This window comes from Pseudophryne corroboree, chromosome 3 (assembly GCF_028390025.1).
Source record: "Pseudophryne corroboree isolate aPseCor3 chromosome 3, aPseCor3.hap2, whole genome shotgun sequence".
In the NCBI taxonomy this organism is placed as follows: Eukaryota; Metazoa; Chordata; class Amphibia; order Anura; family Myobatrachidae; genus Pseudophryne; species Pseudophryne corroboree.
In genome coordinates this window covers 713,046,896-713,067,347 of record NC_086446.1, presented here as the reverse complement: position 1 = coordinate 713,067,347, position 20,452 = coordinate 713,046,896, and the positions used below count along the sequence as shown (strand labels likewise).

The following is a 20,452-nucleotide window of genomic DNA, read 5'->3' as shown; positions in this document are numbered from 1 at the left end:
AAAGGGTATAATGCCAATAACTTCTTTGAAATTAGCAATTTTCTATCGGGGGTAACCCACGCTTCATCACACACATCATTCAATTCCTCTGATTCTGGGAAAAATACAGGTAGTTTTTTCACCCCCTACATAATACCCCTTTTTGAGGTACCAGCAGTATCAGAGATCTGCAACGCCTCCTTCATTGCCGTGATCATATAACGTGTGGCCCTATTGGAAAATACGTTTGTTTCTTCACCGTCGACACTAGATTCATCTGTGTCGGTACCCGTGTCGACTGACTGAGGTAAAGGACGTTTTACAGCCCCTGACGGTGTCTGAGACGCCTGAACCGGTACTAACTGGTTTGCCGGGCGTCTTATTTCGTCAACTGACTTTTGTAGTGTGCTGACATTATCACGTAATTCCATAACTAAAGCCATCCATTCCGGTGTCGACTCCCTAGGGGGTGACATTACCATCATCGGCAATTGCTCTGCCTCCACACCAACATCGTCCTCATACATGTCGACACACACGTACCGACACACAGCAGCCACACAGGGAATGCTCTAATCGAAGACAGGACCCCTTAGCCCTTTGGGGAGACAGAGGGAGAATTTGCCAGCACACACCAAAAGCGCTATAAATGTATATAAACAACCCTAGAAGGTGTTGTTTACTATATATGCGCTCTTAATATATAAATATCGCCAATTTATGCCCCCCTTCTCTTTGTTACCCTGTTTCTGTAGTGCAGTGCAGGGGAGAGTCCTGGGAGCCTTCCTCACCAGCGGAGCTGAGCAGGAAAATGGCGCTGAGTGCTGAGGAGAATAAGCTCCGCCCCTTTTTCGGCGGGATTTTTCTCCCGGTTTTTAAGAAACTGGCCTGGGTCAAAATACATACATATAGCCTTAATGGGTATATGTGATGTATTTATTTTGCCACTAAAGGTAATTATATTGCTGCCCAGGGCGCCCCCAGCAGCGCCCTGCACCCTCCGTGACTGAGTCAGTGAGCCGTGTGACAACAATGGCGCACAGCTGCAGTGCTGTGCGCTACCTTCATGAAGACTGTGGAGTCTTCTGCCGCCTGTTTTCCGGACCTCCGTTCTGCCGTCTCTTCAGCGTCTGTAAGGGGGATCGGCGGCGCGGCTCCGGGACGAACCCCAGGCTGACCTGTGTTCCGACTCCCTCTGGAGCTAAGTGTCCAGTAGCCTAAGACTCCAATCCATCCTGCACGCAGGTGAGTTGGAAATCTCTCCCCTAAGTCCCTCGATGCAGTGATCCTGTTGCCAGCAGGAATCACTGAGATTGAAACCTAAAAAAAAACTTTTCTAAACAGCTCTTTAAGAGAGCCACCTAGATTGCACCCTCTCGGACGGGCACAAAAACCTAACTGAGGCTTGGAGGAGGGTCATAGGGGGAGGAGCCAGTACGCACCATGTGACCTAAAAGCTTTTTTAGATGTGCCCTGTCTCCTGCGGAGCCCGCTATTCCCCATGGTCCTGACGGAGTCCCCAGCATCCACTAGGACGTTAGAGAAAGAAAGCTTTAGACTACTGGTGTGCACTGGCTCCTCCCACTATGACCCTCCTCCAGACTTCAGTTAGGATACTGTGCCCGGAAGAGCTGACACAATAAGGAAGGATTTTGAATCCCGGGTAAGACTCATACCAGCCACACCAATCACACCGTATAACTCGTGATACAATACCCAGTTAACAGTATGATAACAACTGAGCCTCTCAACAGATGGCTCAACAATAACCCTTTAGTTAGGCAATAACTATATACAAGTATTGCAGACAATCCGCACTTGGGATGGGCGCCCAGCATCCACTACGGACTACGAGAAATAGAATTACCGGTGAGTAAATTCTTATTTTCTCTGACGTCCTAAGTGGATGCTGGGACTCCGTAAGGACCATGGGGATTATACCAAAGCTCCCAAACGGGCGGGAGAGTGCGGATGACTCTGCAGCACTGAATGGGCAAACTCTAGGTCCTCCTCAGCCAGGGTGTCAAACTTGTAAAATTTAGCAAATGTGTTTGACCCCGACCAAGTAGCTGCTCGGCAAAGTTGTAGAGCCGAGACCCCTCGGGCAGCCGCCCAAGAAGAGCCCACCTACCTCGTGGAATGGGCTTTCACTGATTTAGGATGCGGCAGTCCAGCCGCAGAATGTGCAAGCTGAATCGTACTACAGATCCAGCGAGCAATAGTCTGCTTTGAAGCAGGTGCACCCAACTTGTTGGGCGCATACAGGATAAATAGCGAGTCAGTCTTTCTGACTCCCGCTGTCCTGGAAACATAAATTTTCAGGGCCCTGACTACGTCCAACAACTTGGAAGCCTCCAAGTCTTTAGTAGCCGCAGGCACCACGATAGGTTGGTTCAGATGAAAGGCTGATACCACCTTAGGGAGAAATTGGGGACGAGTCCTCAATTCTGCCCTATCCATATGGAAAATCAGATAAGGGCTTTTACATGACAAAGCCGCCAATTCTGATACACGCCTCTTTCCACGTGAGATACTTCAATTCCACGGTTTTAAGTGGCTCAAACCAATGTGACTTTAGGAAATCCAACACCACGTTGAGATCCCAAGGTGCCACTGGAGGCACAAAAGGGGGCTGAATATGCAGCACTCCCTTAACAAAAGTTTGAACTTCAGGCAATGAAGCCAGTTCTTTCTGGAAGAAAATCGATAGAGCAGAAATCTGGACCTTAATGGAACCCAATTTTAGGCCCATAGTCACCCCTGACTGTAGGAAGTGCAGGAAACGGCCCAGCTGAAATTCCTCCGTTGGGGCCTTCCTGGCCTCACACCACGCAACATATTTTCGCCATATGCGGTGATAATGGTTTGCGGTTACTTCTTTCCTAGCTTTAATCAGCGTAGGAATGACTTCCTCCGGAATGCCCTTTTCCTTCAGGATCCGGTGTTCAACCGCCATGCCGTCAAACGCAGCCGCGGTAAGCCTTGGAACAGACAGGGCCCCTGCTGCAGCAGGTCCTGTCTGAGCGGCAGAGGCCATGGGTCCTCTGACATCATTTCTTGAAGTTCCGGGTACCAAGCTCTTCTTGGCCAATCCGGAACAATGAATATAGTTCTTACTCCTCATCTCCTTATTATCCTCAGTACCTTTGGTATGAGAGGAAGAGGAGGGAACACATAAACCGACCGGTACACCCACGGTGTCACTAGAGCGTCCACAGCTATCGCCTGCGGGTCTCTTGACCTGGCGCAATATCTCTCTAGCTTTTTGTTTAGGCGGGACGCCATCATGTCCACCTGTGGCCTTTCCCAACGGTTTACAATAAGTTGGAAGACTTCTGGATGAAGTCCCCACTCTCCCGGGTGGAGGTCGTGCCTGCTGAGGAAGTCTGCTTCCCAGTTGTCCACTCCCGGAATGAACACTGCTGACAGTGCTAACACGTGATTTTCCGCCCATCGGAGAATCCTTGTGGCTTCTGCCATCGGCGTCCTGCTTCTCGTGCCGCCCTGTCGGTTTACATGGGCGACTGCCGTGATGTTGTCTGACTGGATCAATACCGGCTGATTTTGAAGCAGGGGTTTTGCTTGACTTAGGGCATTGTAAATGGCCCTCAGTTCCAGAATATTTATGTGTAGGGAAGTCTCCTGACTTGATCATAGGCCTTGGAAGTTTCTTCCCTGTGTGACTGCCCCCCAGCCCCGAAGGCTGGCATCCGTGGTCACCAGGACCTAGTCCTGTATGCCGAATCTTCGGCCCTCTTGAAGATGAGCACTTTGCAGCCCCCACAGCAGAGACACCCTGGTCCTTGGAGACAGGGTTATCAGACGATGCATCTGAAGATGCAATCCTGACCACTTGTCCAACAGGTCCCACTGAAAGGTTCTCGCATGGAACCTGCCGAATGGAATTGCTTCGTAGGAAGCTACCATCTTTCCCAAGATCCGCGTGCAGTGATGCACCGACACCTGTTTTGGTTTTAGGAGGCCTCTGACTAGAGATGACAGCTCCTTGGCCTTCTCCTCTGGGAGAAACACTTTTTTCTGTTCTGTGTCCAGAACCATCCCCAGGAACAGCAGACGTGTCGTAGGGACCAGCTGTGACTTTGGAATATTTAGAATCCAGCCGTGCTGTTGTAGCACCTCCCGAGATAGTGCTACCCCGACCAACAACTGCTCCCTGGACCTCGCCTTTATCAGGAGATCGTCCAAGTACTGGATAATTAAAACTCCCTTCTTTCGAAGGAGTATCATCATTTCGGCCATTACCTTGGTAAATACCCTCGGAGCCGTGGATAGACCAAACAGCAACGTCTGGAATTGGTAATGACAATCCTGTACCACAAATCTGAGGTACTCCTGGTGAGGATGGTAAATGGGGACATGCAGGTAAGCATCCTTGATGTCCAGTGATACCATGTAATCCCCCTCGTCCAGGCTTGCAATAACCGCCCTGAGCTATTCCATCTTGAACTTGAATTTTTTTATATATGTGTTCAAGGATTTCAAAATGGGTCTCACCGAACCGTCCGGTTTCGGTACCACAAACATTGTGGAATAGTAACCCCGTCCTTGTTGAAGTAGGGGCACCTTTACTATCACCTGCTGGGAATACAGCTTGTGAATTGCCTCTAACACTGCCTCCCTGCCTGAGGGAGTTGTTGGCAAGGCAGATTTGAGGAAACGGCGGGGGGGGAAACGTCTCGAATTCCAGCTTGTACCCCTGAGATACTACTTGAAAGATCCAGGGATCCACCCGTGAGCGAGCCCACTGATCGCTGAAATTTTTGAGACGGGCCCCCACCGTACCTGGCTTCGCCTGTGGAGCCCCAGCGTCACGCTGTGGACTTAGAGGAAGCGGGGGAGGACTTTTGCTCCTGGGAACTGGCTGTATGCTGCAGCTTTTTCCCTCTACCTCTGCCTCTGGGCAGAAAGGACGCGCCTTTAACCCGCTTGCCCTTATTGGGCCGAAAGGACTGTACCTGATAATACGGTGCTTTCTTTGGCTGTGAGGGAACATGGGGTAAAAATGTAGACTTCCCAGCTGTTGCTGTGGAAACGATGCCCGAGAGACCATCCCCGAACAACTCCTCACCCTTATAAGGCAAAACTTCCATGTGCCTTTTAGAATCTGCATCTCCCGTCCACTGCCGAGTCCATAACCCTCTCCTGGCAGAAATGGACATTGCACTTATTTTAGATGCCAGCCGGCAAATATCCCTCTGTGCATCCCTCATGTATAAGAGTGCGTCTTTAATATGCTCTACGGTTAGCAATATAGTGTCCCTGTCTAGGGTATCAATATTTTCCGAAAGGGAATCTGACCACGCAGCTGTAGCACTGCACATCCATGCTGACGCAATAGCTGGTCTCAGTATAACACCTGTGTGTGTATATATAGACTTCAGGATAGCCTCCTGCTTTCTATCAGCAGATTCCTTCAGGGCGGCCGTATCCGGAGACGGTAGTGCCACCTTCTTTGACAAGCGTGTGAGCGCTTTATCCACCCTAGGGGATGTCTCCCAACGTGACCTATCCTCTGGCGGGAAAGGGTACGCCATTAGTAACCTCTTAGAAATTACCAGTTTCTTATTGGGGGAAGCCCACGCTTCTTCACACACTTCATTTAATTCCTCAGATGGAGGAAAAAATAAGAATTTACTTACCGATAATTCTATTTCTCGGAGTCCGTAGTGGATGCTGGGGTTCCTGAAAGGACCATGGGGAATAGCGGCTCCGCAGGAGACAGGGCACAAAAAGTAAAGCTTTACGATCAGGTGGTGTGTACTGGCTCCTCCCCCTATGACCCTCCTCCAAGCCTCAGTTAGGTACTGTGCCCGGACGAGCGTACACAATAAGGAAGGATTTATGAATCCCGGGTAAGACTCATACCAGCCACACCAATCACACCGTACAACCTGTGATCTAAACCCAGTTAACAGTATGATAACAGCGGAGCCTCTGAAAAGATGGCTCACAACAATAATAACCCGATTTTTGTAACTATGTACAAGTAATGCAGATAATCCGCACTTGGGATGGGCGCCCAGCATCCACTACGGACTCCGAGAAATAGAATTATCGGTAAGTAAATTCTTATTTTCTCTATCGTCCTAGTGGATGCTGGGGTTCCTGAAAGGACCATGGGGATTATACCAAAGCTCCCAAACGCGCGGGAGAGTGCGGATGACTCTGCAGCACCGAATGAGAGAACTCCAGGTCCTCCTTAGCCAGGGTATCAAATTTGTAGAATTTTACAAACGTGTTCTCCCCCGACCACGTAGCCGCTCGGCAGAGTTGTAATGCCGAGACCCCTCGGGCAGCCGCCCAAGAAGAACCCACCTTCCTTGTGGAGTGGGCTTTTACCGATTTTGGCTGTGGCAGGCCTGCCACAGAATGTGCAAGCTGAATCGTACTACAAATCCAGCGAGCAATAGTCTGCTTAGACGCAGGAGCGCCCAACTTGTTGGGAGCATATAGTATAAACAGCGAGTCAGATTTCCTGACTCCAGCTGTCCTTGAAATGTATATTTTTAAAGCTCTGACAACGTCCAACAACTTGGAGTCCTCCAAGTCGCTTGTAGCCGCAGGCACTACAATAGGTTGGTTCAGATGAAATGCTGACACCACCTTAGGGAGAAAATGCGGACGAGTCCGCAGTTCTGCCCTGTCCGAATGGAAAATCAGATATGGGCTTTTGTAAGATAAAGCTGCCAGTTCTGACACTCTCCTGGCCGAAGCCAGGGCTAGTAGCATGGTCACTTTCCATGTGAGATATTTCAAATCCACAGTTTTTAGTGGTTCAAACCAATGAGATTTGAGAAAGTCCAAAACAACATTGAGATCCCACGGTGCCACTGGAGGCACCACAGGGGGCTGTATATGCAGCACTCCCTTAACAAAAGTCTGGACTTCAGGAACTGAAGCCAATTCTTTTTGGAAGAAAATCGACAGGGCCGAAATTTGAACCTTAATAGATCCCAATTTGAGACCCATAGACAATCCTGATTGCAGGAAATGTAGGAATCGACCCAGTTGAAATTCCTCCGTCGGAGCACTCCGATCCTCGCACCACGCAACATATTTTCGCCAAATGCGGTGATAATGTTGCGCGGTTACTTCCTTCCTTGCTTTAATCAAAGTAGGAATGACTTCTTCCGGCATGCCTTTTTCCTTTAGGATCCGGCGTTCAACCGCCATGCCGTCAAACGCAGCCGCGGTAAGTCTTGAAACAGACAGGGACCCTGCTGAAGCAAGTCCCTTCTCAGAGGTAGAGGCCACGGATCTTCCGTGATCATCTCTTGAAGTTCCGGGTACCAAGTCCTTCTTGGCCAATCCGGAACCACTAGTATCGTTCTTACGCCTCTTTGCCGTATAATTCTCAATACTTTTGGTATGAGAGGCAGAGGAGGAAACACATACACCGACTGGTACACCCAAGGCGTTACCAGCGCGTCCACAGCTATTGCCTGCGGATCTCTTGACCTGGCGCAATACCTGTCCAGTTTTTTGTTGAGGCGAGACGCCATCATGTCCACCATTGGTCTTTCCCAACGGGTTACCAGCATGTGGAAAACTTCTGGATGAAGTCCCCACTCTCCCGGGTGAAGGTCGTGTCTGCTGAGGAAGTCTGCTTCCCAGTTGTCCACTCCCGGGATGAACACTGCTGACAGTGCTATCACATGATTCTCTGCCCAGCGAAGAATCCTTGCAGCTTCTGCCATTGCACTCCTGCTTCTTGTGCCGCCCTGTCTGTTCACATGGGCGACTGCCGTGATGTTGTCCGACTGGATCAACACCGGTTTTCCTTGAAGCAGAGGTTCTGCCTGGCTTAGAGCATTGTAGATTGCTCTTAGTTCCAGAATGTTTATGTGAAGAGACGTTTCCAGGCTCGACCACACGCCCTGGAAGTTTCTTCCTTGTGTGACTGCTCCCCAGCCTCTCAGGCTGGCGTCCGTGGTCACCAGGATCCAATCCTGTATGCCGAATCTGCGGCCCTCCAATAGATGAGCACTCTGCAACCACCACAGAAGAGATACCCTTGTCCTTGGAGACAGGGTTATCCGCTGGTGCATCTGAAGATGCGACCCTGACCATTTGTCCAACAGATCCCTCTGGAAAATTCTTGCGTGGAATCTGCCGAATGGAATTGCTTCGTAAGAAGCCACCATTTTTCCCAGGACTCTTGTGCATTGATGTACAGACACCTTTCCTGGTTTTAGGAGGTTCCTGACAAGCTCGGATAACTCCTTGGCTTTTTCCTCCGGGAGAAAAACCTTTTTCTGAACCGTGTCCAGAATCATCCCTAGGAACAGCAGACGTGTTGTCGGAATTAACTGGGATTTTGGAATATTCAGAATCCACCCGTGCTGTTTTAGCACTTCTTGAGACAGTGCTAATCCCATCTCTAGCTGTTCTCTGGACCTTGCCCTTATTAGGAGATCGTCCAAGTATGGGATAATTAATACGCCTTTTCTTCGAAGAAGAATCATCATCTCGGCCATTACCTTGGTAAAGACCCGAGGTGCCGTGGACAATCCGAACGGCAGCGTCTGAAACTGATAGTGACAGTTCTGTACGACGAACCTGAGGTACCCCTGGTGTGAGGGGTAAATTGGAACGTGGAGATACGCATCCTTGATGTCCAAGGATACCATAAAGTCCCCTTCTTCCAGGTTCGCTATCACTGCTCTGAGTGACTCCATCTTGAACTTGAACTTCTTTATGTACAGGTTCAAGGATTTCAGATTTAGAATAGGTCTTACCGAGCCATCCGGCTTCGGTACCACAAATAGAGTGGAATAATACCCCTTTCCTTGTTGTAAAAGGGGTACCTTGACTATCACCTGCTGAGAGTACAGCTTGTGAATGGCTTCCAAGACCGTCACCCTGTCGGAGGGGGACGTTGGTAAAGCAGACTTCAGGAAACGGCGAGGTGGATCCGTCTCTAGTTCCAACCTGTACCCCTGAGATATTATCTGCAGGATCCAGGGATCTACCTGCGAGTGAGCCCACTGCGCGCTGAAATTCTTGAGACGACCCCCCACCGCCCCCGAGTCCGCTTGAGAAGCCCCAGCGTCATGCTGAGGCTTTTGTAGAAGCGGGGGAGGGCTTCTGTTCCTGGGAAGGAGCTGCCTGTTGCTGTCTCTTCCCCCTTCCTCTGCCTCGTGGCAGATATGAATATCCCTTTGCTCTCTTGTTTTTAAAGGAACGAAAGGGCTGCGGTTGAAAAGTCGGTGTCTTTTTCTGTTGGGGAGTGACTTGAGGTAAAAAGGTGGATTTCCCGGCTGTAGCCGTGGCCACCAAATCCGATAGACCGACACCAAATAACTCCTCCCCTTTATACGGCAAAACTTCCATATGCCGTTTTGAGTCCGCATCGCCTGACCACTGTCGCGTCCATAAACTTCTTCTGGCCGAAATGGACATAGCACTTACCCGTGATGCCAGTGTGCAGATATCCCTCTGTGCATCACGCATATAAAGAAATGCATCCTTTATTTGCTCTAAAGACAGTAAAACATTGTCCCTATCCAGGGTATCAATATTTTCAATCAGGGACTCTGACCAAGCTACCCCAGCACTGCACATCCAGGCTGTCGCTATAGCTGGTCGTAGTATAACACCTGTATGTGTGTATATACTTTTTTGGATATTTTCCATCCTCCTATCTGCTGGATCTTTAAGTGCGGCCGTCTCAGGAGAGGGTAACGCCACTTGTTTTGATAAGCGTGTGAGCGCCTTGTCCACCCTAGGAGGTGTTTCCCAGCGCGCCCTAACCTCTGGCGGGAAAGGGTATAAAGCCAATAACTTCTTTGAAATTAGCATTTTTTTATCGGGGGCAACCCACGCTTCATCACACACCTCATTTAATTCATCTGATTCAGGAAAAACTATAGGTAGTTTTTTCACACCCCACATGATACCCTGTTTTGTGGTACCTGTAGTATCAGCAATATGTAACGCCTCCTTCATTGCCAAAATCATATAACGTGTGGCCCTACTAGAAAATATGGTTGATTCGTCACCGTCGCCACTGGAATCAGTGCCTGTGTCTGGGTCTGTGTCGACCGACTGAGGCAAAGGGCGTTTTACAGCCCCTGACGGTGTTTGAGGCGCCTGGACAGGCACTAATTGATTGTCCGGCCGTCTCATGTCGTCAAACGACTGCTTTAGCGTGTTGACACTATCCCGTAATTCCATAAATAAAGGCATCCATTCTGGTGTCGACCCCCTAGGAGGTGACATCCCCATATTTGGCAATTGCTCCGCCTCCACACCAATATCGTCCTCATACATGTCGACACACACGTACCGACACACAGCAGACACACAGGGAATGCTCTTAACGAAGACAGGACCCCACTAGCCCTTTGGGGAGACAGAGGGAGAGTTTGCCAGCACACACCAAAAGCGCTATATATGACAGGGATAGCCTTATAATAAGTGCTCCCTGTATAGCTGCTTTAATAATATAGTTTTGCCACAATTTTGCCCCCCCCTCTCTTGTTTTACCCTGTTTCTGTAGTGCAGTGCAGGGGAGAGCCTGGGAGCCTTCCTGACCAGCGGAGCTGTGTAAGGAAAATGGCGCTGTGTGCTGAGGAGATAGGCCCCGCCCCTTTTTCGGCGGGCTCGTCTCCCGCTCTTTAGTGGATTCTGGCAGGGGTTAAATATCTCCATATAGCCCCCGGAGGCTATATGTGAGGTATTTTTAGCCAAAAAAGGTTTTAATTTGCCTCCCAGGGCGCCCCCCTCCCAGCGCCCTGCACCCTCAGTGACTGCCGTGTGAAGTGTGCTGAGAGGAAAATAGGGATTTTTGTTTACTTACCGTAAAATCTCTTTCTCTGATTCCATCTGGGGGACGCTGCGCCATTACTTGTGGGTTAGAGGTGTGTGGTTGTGGAGTTTGGCACAGAACTATTAAAACCTGACTCCTCCCCCCTCTAACCCCTCCCATCTCCTTCCTGCCTAGCCAGCACCTCAGTTAACGTTTAGCCAAGCCAAAGGAGATAGACCGAAAACAATTAACTGGTTAAACCAGACAACATATGGGAGGGATCGCAGCGTCCCCCAGATGGAATCAGAGAAAGAGATTTTACGGTAAGTAAACAAAAATCCCTATTTCTCTTTCATCCATCTGGGGGACGCTGCGCCATTACTTGTGGGATTTCCCAAAGCAAGCAAATGAGAGGAGGGAGACATAGACGGCATAGCCGTCCGCCAAATTTGACGCCCAACAGGGGCAGTCTCCAAACCGAAAGTGTGAGAACGGTAAAACCTTTTTAAAACGTATGCACAGACGACCAGGTCGCCGCCCTACACGACTGCTCAATAGACGCAGCCCCGCGAACATCTCAAGAAGCTCCAATAGCTGGAGTCGAAGGAGCTTGAATCGAGTCAGGAACTGAAACATTAGAAGACTCTGTGATGGTCGTAGTTACCCAACGAGTCACTGTGTACTTGGAATCCGGCCAATCTCATTTGGACGCAGCCATTAAAAACCAACAATGCATTCGTACGACGGATAGAATTCGTACGAGATAAATAAATCCGTAAGGCCCTAAGCACATCTAAGAGAGCCAATGGGAATCCTCCCCGGAAGGAGGAGGAGTAAACGCTGGAAGGACAATGTCCTAATTTAGATGAAACGCTGACACAACCTTCGGAGGAAGGAAGGTTTTGTTCGCAGAACCACCCGATCATCATGAAAATCCAACAAGGGTGGTCTGCAAGAAAGAGCTGCCAATTTAGATGCTCATCTTTTGGAGGAAATTGTCAATCGGAAGACATTGAACGTTATATACCGCAATTGTACAGATTCCAAAGGTTGAAATGGAGGTTTCTAAAAAAAAACCGTAAGGACTAAGTTAAAGTCCCAGGGAGGAACAAAAAAAAAAAGGTGACTGAATCCGAAGAACTCCCTGAAGGAACGTCTGAACTTCTGGAGTGATAGCCAGTCTCCTATGAAGAAGAGTCGACCAAGTAGAAACTTGACCCCATTAGTGAAGAAGTCTGAGATCTTCATTGAGATCCTCCTGAATGCAGGATAACAGACGAGGAAACTCTAAACACATCCGGTGTTAAACCACGCTTTTCACACCAAGCAATGTAAATTCCAGAAGCCACCGGTTATCTTTACTCAACAGGACGAGAAAAAACCTTTTTCCCCTTAAAATATTGGATTCAAGAACCAAGCCGTCAAAGTCAGCCGACCAAACCTGTGTGGTGACATGGTCCTTGAATCATAAGATCTAGAGCAGAGAGGGTCGGGATGGTTCCTCGACGACCCTATTGTGCAGAAGAGTGTACCACTGTCATCGTGGCCAATCTGGGTCCACCAGAATGATTGGAAGACCTTCTCTCTGAACGCGTTGAAGCCGACGTGGAATCGGTGGAAATGGTGGAAACACATATCCCAGTTGAAAGTGCCACAGCGCCGTCAGTTCATTGATTAGAATTGCTTAAGGGTCCTGAGTACGCGACCCTTAGAGAGGAGGTTTATTGTTGAGACAAGACGCCGTTAGATCTACATCGGGCATCCCCCACCGGGCTACTAGAGTCAGAAACACCTCCTGGTGAAGCCCCCTCTCTCCCTTATGCACCGTGTGACGGCTTAAGAAAACCGCTTCCCAGGTCTCGACTCCTGGAATGTGAATCACGGGTATAATCTGAACCCAATGTTTTGCCTAAGTGAGAATCTGAGCGACTGCCTTCCTGGCGGTCCAGTTTTGAGTTCCTTTATTTAAGTAACTGCCGTGGCGTCGTCGGGTTGAACCCGTACTGGATTACCCTTTACCATGGTTTGAATCCGAAGGATGCCTACCGGACTGCCCTCAACTCCAAGATGTTGATCTGTAACTTAGACTCGACTGTTTCAGAACGTCTGAAAGTAAGGAGTCTGAAACACCGCCCCTCAACCTCTGAGGCTTGCGTCTGTGGTGACCATCCCTCAAGAGCAAATCGTGAACGGTACCCTTTTTGGTCAAATTGGGCTGTGAAGCCACCAGCGAAGCGACCGACGAGTCTTTACAGACAAGCGGATTAGCTGTAATTCGAGATGAGGTCCTGTCCGTGAGGAAGAAACGCTTTCTGGTTGGTAGCGTCGAATAAGAATCCCAGAAATATCATTTTCTGGGAAGGAAGTAAAGATGACTGTGGAAAAGTTATTATCCATCTGAATGACTATAGAGTCTCTATCGTGAGACGCAAGTTCTGGTGAAGGATTCACTCTGACAGTCCTGATGAAAAGATCATCTAAAAACGGAGTAATGCTGACACCCTGTGAATACCTGAGGAGCCGTGGATAGACCAAAGGGAAGAGAAACTGAAAATGGCAAGGACCGACTGCGTATCTCAGACAAGATTGACGACCTGTCCAAATAGGAACATGCAGGTAGACGTCCTCTACGTCCACTGAAGCCAAATATTCCCCTGGTTTTATGTAGCGATAATCGAATGGATGGATTCCATTCTGAACTTTTGGGTTGAGAGATATGGATTCAAACCCTTTTGGCCGAAACGGTTTGTCCACAAGAAAAAGACCTGAGTAAAATCCCGACCTCTCTACTGAGAGGGAACTAGAAGAATCACTCCATTTAGTAAGAGAGTGGCTGTTGCATAAAGAAGAGCTCAACGTCTGGAGGGAGCGTTTTTGGAGAGGAGTGACGAACACACGATATGGGATTGGTTCCTCGAGATGTAACATATAATCTCTGGATATGACCTCCGTCACCCACAGATCTGGTTTTGACAGGAGCCACACTTCCTTGAACTGCCGTAACCGAGCCCGAATCGTCATTGATCCCTCCAGAGATCGTTAACCGTCATGCAGTAGGTATGTCGGCAGGTTTACTGGCTGGTCTAAGAGCCGCCTGTGTTCCTCTACCTCTGAATGCCTCTCTTCGTGGGAACCTGGAGAAAGAACGAAAGGGATGGAAACTACCTCTGTCCTGTGTACGAAAGGACCGAAACCTCGTGGTCTTCGGTCTCTGAGGAGCAAATGGAAGAAAAGGGCTCTTGCCCCCTGTAGTCTCTTCTGTAATTCCGACCCAAAAAGAACTCACCTTCAAAGGGTATCGCCGTCAAGCTCTGTTCCGAGTCAGAAACGGCATTCCCAAACCCGAAATCAAAGAGACCGTCTTGCTGTCATGGTCAAGGCAGAAATACAGGATTGTAGCGCAGTAGACTCTAACAAGGTCTCATTTTTCTAATTGAATGACTTCCGATGGATCGTGGGACTGCATTCAAGATACAACCTGTGCCAGCCAGTCATCCGCGGCCATGAAGACCCAAGTGCTAGCTAGAATTGGGAGTAGAAAATTCCTGATAAAGATAACATAGATTTAATCATTGTTTCAATCTTCCTATCTGTAGGATCTTTCAACTAAAACGTACAAACCTCACAGTTTGGGCCATGGTGGGAATTGAACCCACGACCTCAGCGCCCTAAGGCAGCAATGCCAAGCATCACACCAGCAGCACTGCCCATGTACAAAAAGAATAACCGTAGCTTTTGTTAAATGTGAATAGGAGCGTCTACCTTTTGGGTCTGTTTCTCAACATCTTGTATCCCCCTTATATAAATTAAAATTTATTTTGGGGCTGGGACAGGAGAATCCGACTTAAGTCAGGGCTCTTTCAAATATCCGCAAAGTGTGAATAAGGGGGAAAGACAGTAACTTGTCTTTTTTTTTTTTTTTTTTTTTTTTTTTTGTGTTTTGAAAAAGGCAGAGGAAGAACCCGCCACCTCCGAACTCTGAATATTAAGAGTTTGACGGATGGCTTATATCAGAATCTAACACCTGAGCTAGTAGAAAAACTCCTCATCCTATTATCCCACTCTGGGTCTACTTCCCCATCCTCCAGTGGGAATGTTTCCAACTACTCCTCCGGAAAAGTTATAGCGGGCAACGGCTGCGGCCGTTTTGTAGCAGAAGAACTGCCGGCAGAGTTAACAAATTTGTTTAGAGACTGAGCCCATATTTCGAGCCCATAGAGCTTCCACTGTAGCCATAGAGGCATAGACTGATCCGCGGAACTTTCCTGCTGGTCCGCCACAGATGCCCCAGAGCATGAAACACAGAGTACCTGCGTCCGGGCTTCCCTTTGCTAGCTATGATCCCCATAGTGAGCAGGAAAAAATAAACCACCGAGGCGGTCTTACCCTTTGTAGATTTCATAAGTAATTAATTCATTTATTCTCTTTTCCAATACTTTGACATATTGTTGTATATTGTAATATACTATGAATCATACTGTGTTCAATGCATATTATATATTGCAAAAATTACCTCCCCTAAAAGTATAGCATGACACAATGTAAATCTACAGTGAATTTATACTGTGTCCCAAAATATACTTGCTGTTAGGTGATCAGCCTTTGTTGTGAGCGCTGCACAGTGTCCCCCGTACTGCCTCTGGAGAAGATGGCGGCCGGAGCCCTGCATACCTGGACGAGAGTGCGCGCGTGGTAGTGGAGGGCGGGAGTCCGTCCCTTCTTGAACAATGAAGCGCCTGTCAGCTTCAGTAGGCGCGCTGCAGCCGAAAGTCTGCGGCTCTCGCGTGCCGCCACCCCAAGTTGTTCTGTTCAGGTAGCGAGCACAGCGTCCCCCTGTCACTGTAGATGGTATCATGACGTGCGCGCGGGCAGAACAGAGCGGGAAGCCGTCCCTGCTCTCCTCTCGCGACCAACCGGAAGTTCGGGCCGCCGCGCGTTGCTAAGTATAGCGACTGTTGCGGCGGCTTCTCCGGGATCCCCGTCCCGTCCCCACAGCCCTTCAGACAGTACTGCGGCTGTATGGGTACAGGTCTCCGGCACAGCTCCCGCTGGCGGGCTTGCGCCGGGGGTGGGGGGGGGGGGGGGGGGGGATGTGGGGAAGGGAGATAAAGTAAAAATAATACTAAAATTAGTAAAATAAATAAATATTAATAAATAATAAATAATAAAAACCGTTAGGGACAGCCCAATACTGCCAGTGACAGATTGTGGCTGTCCAGTACCTCTTTGATCTGTCGTGTGAATCAAAAGGCCCCAGTGACCAAGGTATGGTGGCCCTTTCTGACAGCATCCTTGTTCCATTTATACCTGTCACCTGTAAACAGGGACTAGGTATAGAAAAATAAAGAAAAATAAAGAAAAAATAAAGAAAAATTAGGAGAAATAAAAACTGTGTCTGTACTCCACAGGCACAAAACTAAAACTGAGGTGCTGGCTAGGCAGGAAGGAGATGGGAGGGGTTAGAGGGGGGAGGAGTCAGGTTTTAATAGTTCTGTGCCAAACTCCACAACCACACACCTCTAACCCACAAGTAATGGCGCAGCGTCCCCCAGATGGATGAAAGAGAAATGGCGCACAGCTGCAGTGCTGTGCGCTACCTTAAGAAGACTGAGGAGTCTTCTGCCGCCGATTCTGGACCTCTTCTCGTTTCAGCATCTGCAAGGGGGCCGGCGGCGAGGCTCCGGTGACCATCCAGGCTGTACCTGTGATCGTCCCTCTGGAGCTAATGTCCAGTAGCCAAGAAGCCAATCCATCCTGCACGCAGGTGAGTTCACTTCTTCTCCCCTAAGTCCCTCGTTGCAGTGATCCTGTTGCCAGCAGGACTCACTGTAAAATAAAAAACCTAAGCTAAACTTTTCTAAGCAGCTCTTTAGGAGAGCCACCTAGATTGCACCCTTCTCGGCCGGGCACAAAAATCTAACTGAGGCTTGGAGGAGGGTCATAGGGGGAGGAGCCAGTACACACCACCTGATCGTAAAGCTTTACTTTTTGTGCCCTGTCTCCTGCGGAGCCGCTATTCCCCATGGTCCTTTCAGGAACCCCAGCATCCACTAGGACGATAGAGAAACAACTGGTAGTTTTTTCTCTCCAAACATAATACCCTTTTTTGTGGTACTTGGGGTAACATCAGAAATATGCAACACATTTTTCATTGCCTCAATCATATAACGTGTGGCCCTATTGGAAGATACATTAGTCTCATCGTCGTCGACACTGGAGTCAGTATCCGTGTCGACATCTGTGTCTGCCATCTGAGGTAGCGGGCGTTTTAGAGCCCCTGATGGCTTTTGAGACGCCTGGGCAGGCACAGGCTGAGAAGCCGGCTGTCCCACATTTGGTATGTCGTCAAACCTTTTATGCAAGGACTCGACACTGTCACGTAATTCCTTCCACAGAACCATCCACTCAGGTGTCGACCCCGCAGGGGGTGACATCACATTTATCGGCATTTGCTCCGCCTCCACATAAGCCTCCTCATCAAACATGTCGACACAGCCGTACCGACACACCGCATACACACAGGGAATGCTCTGACAGAGGACAGAACCCCACAAAGCCCTTTGGGGAGACAGAGAGAGAGTATGCCAGCACACACCAGAGCGCTATATAACACAGGGATCCCACTATAAATGAGTGTTTTTTCCCTTATAGCTGCTTATATTATATATACTGCGCCTAAATTTAGTGCCCCCCCTCTCTTTTTTACCCTTATGTAGCTTGACACTGCAGGGGAGAGCCAGGGAGCGTCCTTCCAGCGGAGCTGTGAGGGAAAAATGGCGCCAGTGTGCTGAGGGAGATAGCCCCGCCCCTTTTCCGGCGGACTTCTCCCGCTTTTTCTGGAATTCTGGCAGGGGTATTTTTACACCTATATAGCCTTCCTGACTATATATGGTGTAGATTTGCCAGCCAAGGGGTCTTATATTGCCCTCAGGGCGCCCCCCCCCCAGCGCCCTGCACCCATCAGTGACCGGAGTGTGAGGTGTGCATGAGGAGCAATGGCGCACAGCTGCAGTGCTGTGCGCTACCTTGTTGAAGACAGAAGTCTTCTGCCGCCGATTTTCCGGAACACTTCTTGCTTCTGGCTCTGTAAGGGGGCCGGCGGCGCGGCTCCGGGACCGAACATCAAGGTCGGGTCCTGCGGTCGATCCCTCTGGAGCTAATGGTGTCCAGTAGCCTAAGAAGCCCAAGCTACCACCAGTTAGGTAGGTTCGCTTCTTCTCCCCTTAGTCCCTCGCTGCAGTGAGTCTGTTGCCAGCAAATCTCACTGTAAAATAAAAAACCTAAATTATACTTTCTTTCTAGGAGCCCAGGAGAGCCCCTAGTGTGCATCCAGCTCAGCCGGGCACAAGATTCTAACTAAAGTCTGGAGGAGGGTCATAGTGGGAGGAGCCAGTGCACACCAGTAGTCTAAAGCTTTCTTTTAGTTGTGCCCAGTCTCCTGCGGAGCCGCTATTCCCCATGGTCCTTACGGAGTCCCAGCATCCACTTAGGACGTCAGAGAAAAAGGTACTGTACCTGCCAAAAAGGTACAGTTGGAGGGTATGATATAGTACCAGCATATTCCATAGCGCTCTATGATAACATTATGAACAGCTGATCCAAATACTTCTGGTACTTAAATGAAATACAAAATACTAATCAGGAGTGTAAACAGCAAAAACCATTCTGTTTAGATAGTATGATGATCATTAGTGTGCACTGTGCACATTTTCTGTGAGGCATGTATAAACACAGTGCATAGTGTTAACAGGAATTATATATTCACATTTTTCCCAACTTGATTTTAGCCATAACCATTTACAAACTCCAAAGGGATAATATAGGAATACAATGCAATGTGAGTGACTTGTATTACAAGCGGTGATTGGCTGGCATAGGAAGCGGCCATGTGTCACAGTCTCTGATTGGCTATGTCACCTACTTCGCTTCCGCCCTCAGACGGGCAGGAAGTAGCTCCAGAGTCACCGGCTGTCTCCCACTGAGCGGCGGCATCAGTGATCAGGTCATCGTACGTTACCACAACCACGGAATACGCGTTGATGCTGTTCTTCAGCCTCCGGGCTAACGTGGATTTCCCTGCCCCGGGGAGCCCGCAGAGCACGCACAGCCCGACATGCCAGTTCTTGGCCGGCTCATCCATGGTGTCGTCATAATCGTGCGCGGCCAGAGAATGAGTGACAGCCGCTCTACATCAGGCACAGGGTAGATGCTAGAATCAAGTGGGCTATGTGACACCTGACATAGCTCCGCCGTCAAAGAACCTGCTGAGATTTGTAGTTCACGTTTTTTCTATGGAATAGAGGAATACATATTATATAGATTTATCCTGTCATAGCCAGTCTCTGGCTGCTGGCTGGGACTTGTAGTTCTGTTGCAGCTGCAGAGCCACACATGCATGCACTTCATTGCCCTCAAGAGCCTCCGGTTGCGGCCAGGGCATGCTGACATCTTCAGTTCCACAACTGGAGGGTTGCAGTTTGGTTACCGAATTTAAATGTAACATCTGGCAGAGAAGGGGGTGATTCGATTAGGGGTGGTGTTCGGTCAATGCCTGCAGTGTGCATTTGGAACGCTGATTTTGCAACTGAATTGCGCATTTTACTTTGCAGCCTTATAGAGGTGCTTGTTCATTTAAAACATGCAGTTTTTGTGGTAAACTAAAACGCAAAAACAGTGGCGCTGAGATTTGAGAGTTCTTTCTGAGGGGGTGATTCAGACCAGATAGTCGCCGCCTCCAGGGAGTGTAAGTCGCTGTGCAAGTGTACGATCCTATGTGTAAACTGAGCTGCTAAAATCCATTGTGTCCAGTCTCTGCGCAGCCCAGGACTTACTCCTACAGTGTGATCACAACAGGCTGATCGGGGCCAGAGCCGACGTCGCCCTCCCTGAAAACACTTGGGCTCGCCTGCGTTTTTCCGGACACTCCCAGTAAATGGTCAGTTGCCACCCACAAACGGCCTCTTCCTGTCAATCACCTTGCGTCAATCGGAATTTTCGCACCATCCTGTCGCTGACCGGCGATCCCTGTTGTTGTTGTCCGGCGCACGTGCGCATTGCGGTGTATGCGCAGTTATGGGCTGATCGCCCGCTGTGCAAAAACACACAGCAGCGATCAGGTCTGAATCAGGCCCCAATCCAATTAATTTGCTAATGAAGAGAACCGTGGTGGTTTGTATACAATATTTAATTAAAAAAATAACAGAACAAAAAAGATATATAAAAACCACTGAAGAAATTATATATTAACAAATAATTGAACAGTTATCTAGGGACTGAAAAACAACGAATAGTAAATATGGTAGGACTCCTCTAATGGTAATAACTCCTCAGAGGAAACTGGGCTTGGGTAACCTGAAATTGGAATAAAGCTCCTCCGTGAAAGGTTCCCTGTGTTATTTGTGATGGGAACACAATAGGAGTTGTAATATACTGTTAATAGAAAAACACATAAACCATTCCTAACAGAGGTTTTTCCAATGTAATTAGAAACAGGCCTCATTGTGAAGTATGCACAACTGGTCATGTTCAGACTGCACAGCAAAAATCCTTTGAAGTGTAAATAGATAAAATTAACCATTTATATATATTTTACATGTGTTTCTATCAGTATAGAGCTACAACTCTAATTACAACAACTTCTACCTCACATAATGGGGGTAATTCCAAGTTGATCGCAGCAGGAATTTTGTTAGCAGTTGGGCA

General features: G+C 48.8%; 1 protein-coding gene across 3 annotated transcripts in view; it reads right to left on the bottom strand.

Moving 5' to 3' along the window:
• PSTK (phosphoseryl-tRNA kinase) overlaps positions 1-20,452 on the bottom strand; it is a 109,688-nt gene that overhangs the window by 67,714 nt on the left and 21,522 nt on the right. Inside the window, exon 1 of one of the 3 annotated variants that reach the window (XM_063962134.1) lies at positions 18,672-18,964. The exons of 1 other annotated variant lie outside the window; for it this stretch is intronic. In XM_063962134.1, coding sequence (XP_063818204.1) covers positions 18,672-18,890 — 219 coding nt within the window. In that variant the 5' untranslated portion in view covers positions 18,891-18,964. Of the gene's footprint in view, positions 1-18,515; positions 18,559-18,671; positions 18,965-20,452 lie in introns of those variants that run through there. One more of the 3 variants, XM_063962136.1, reaches the window with a different exon arrangement.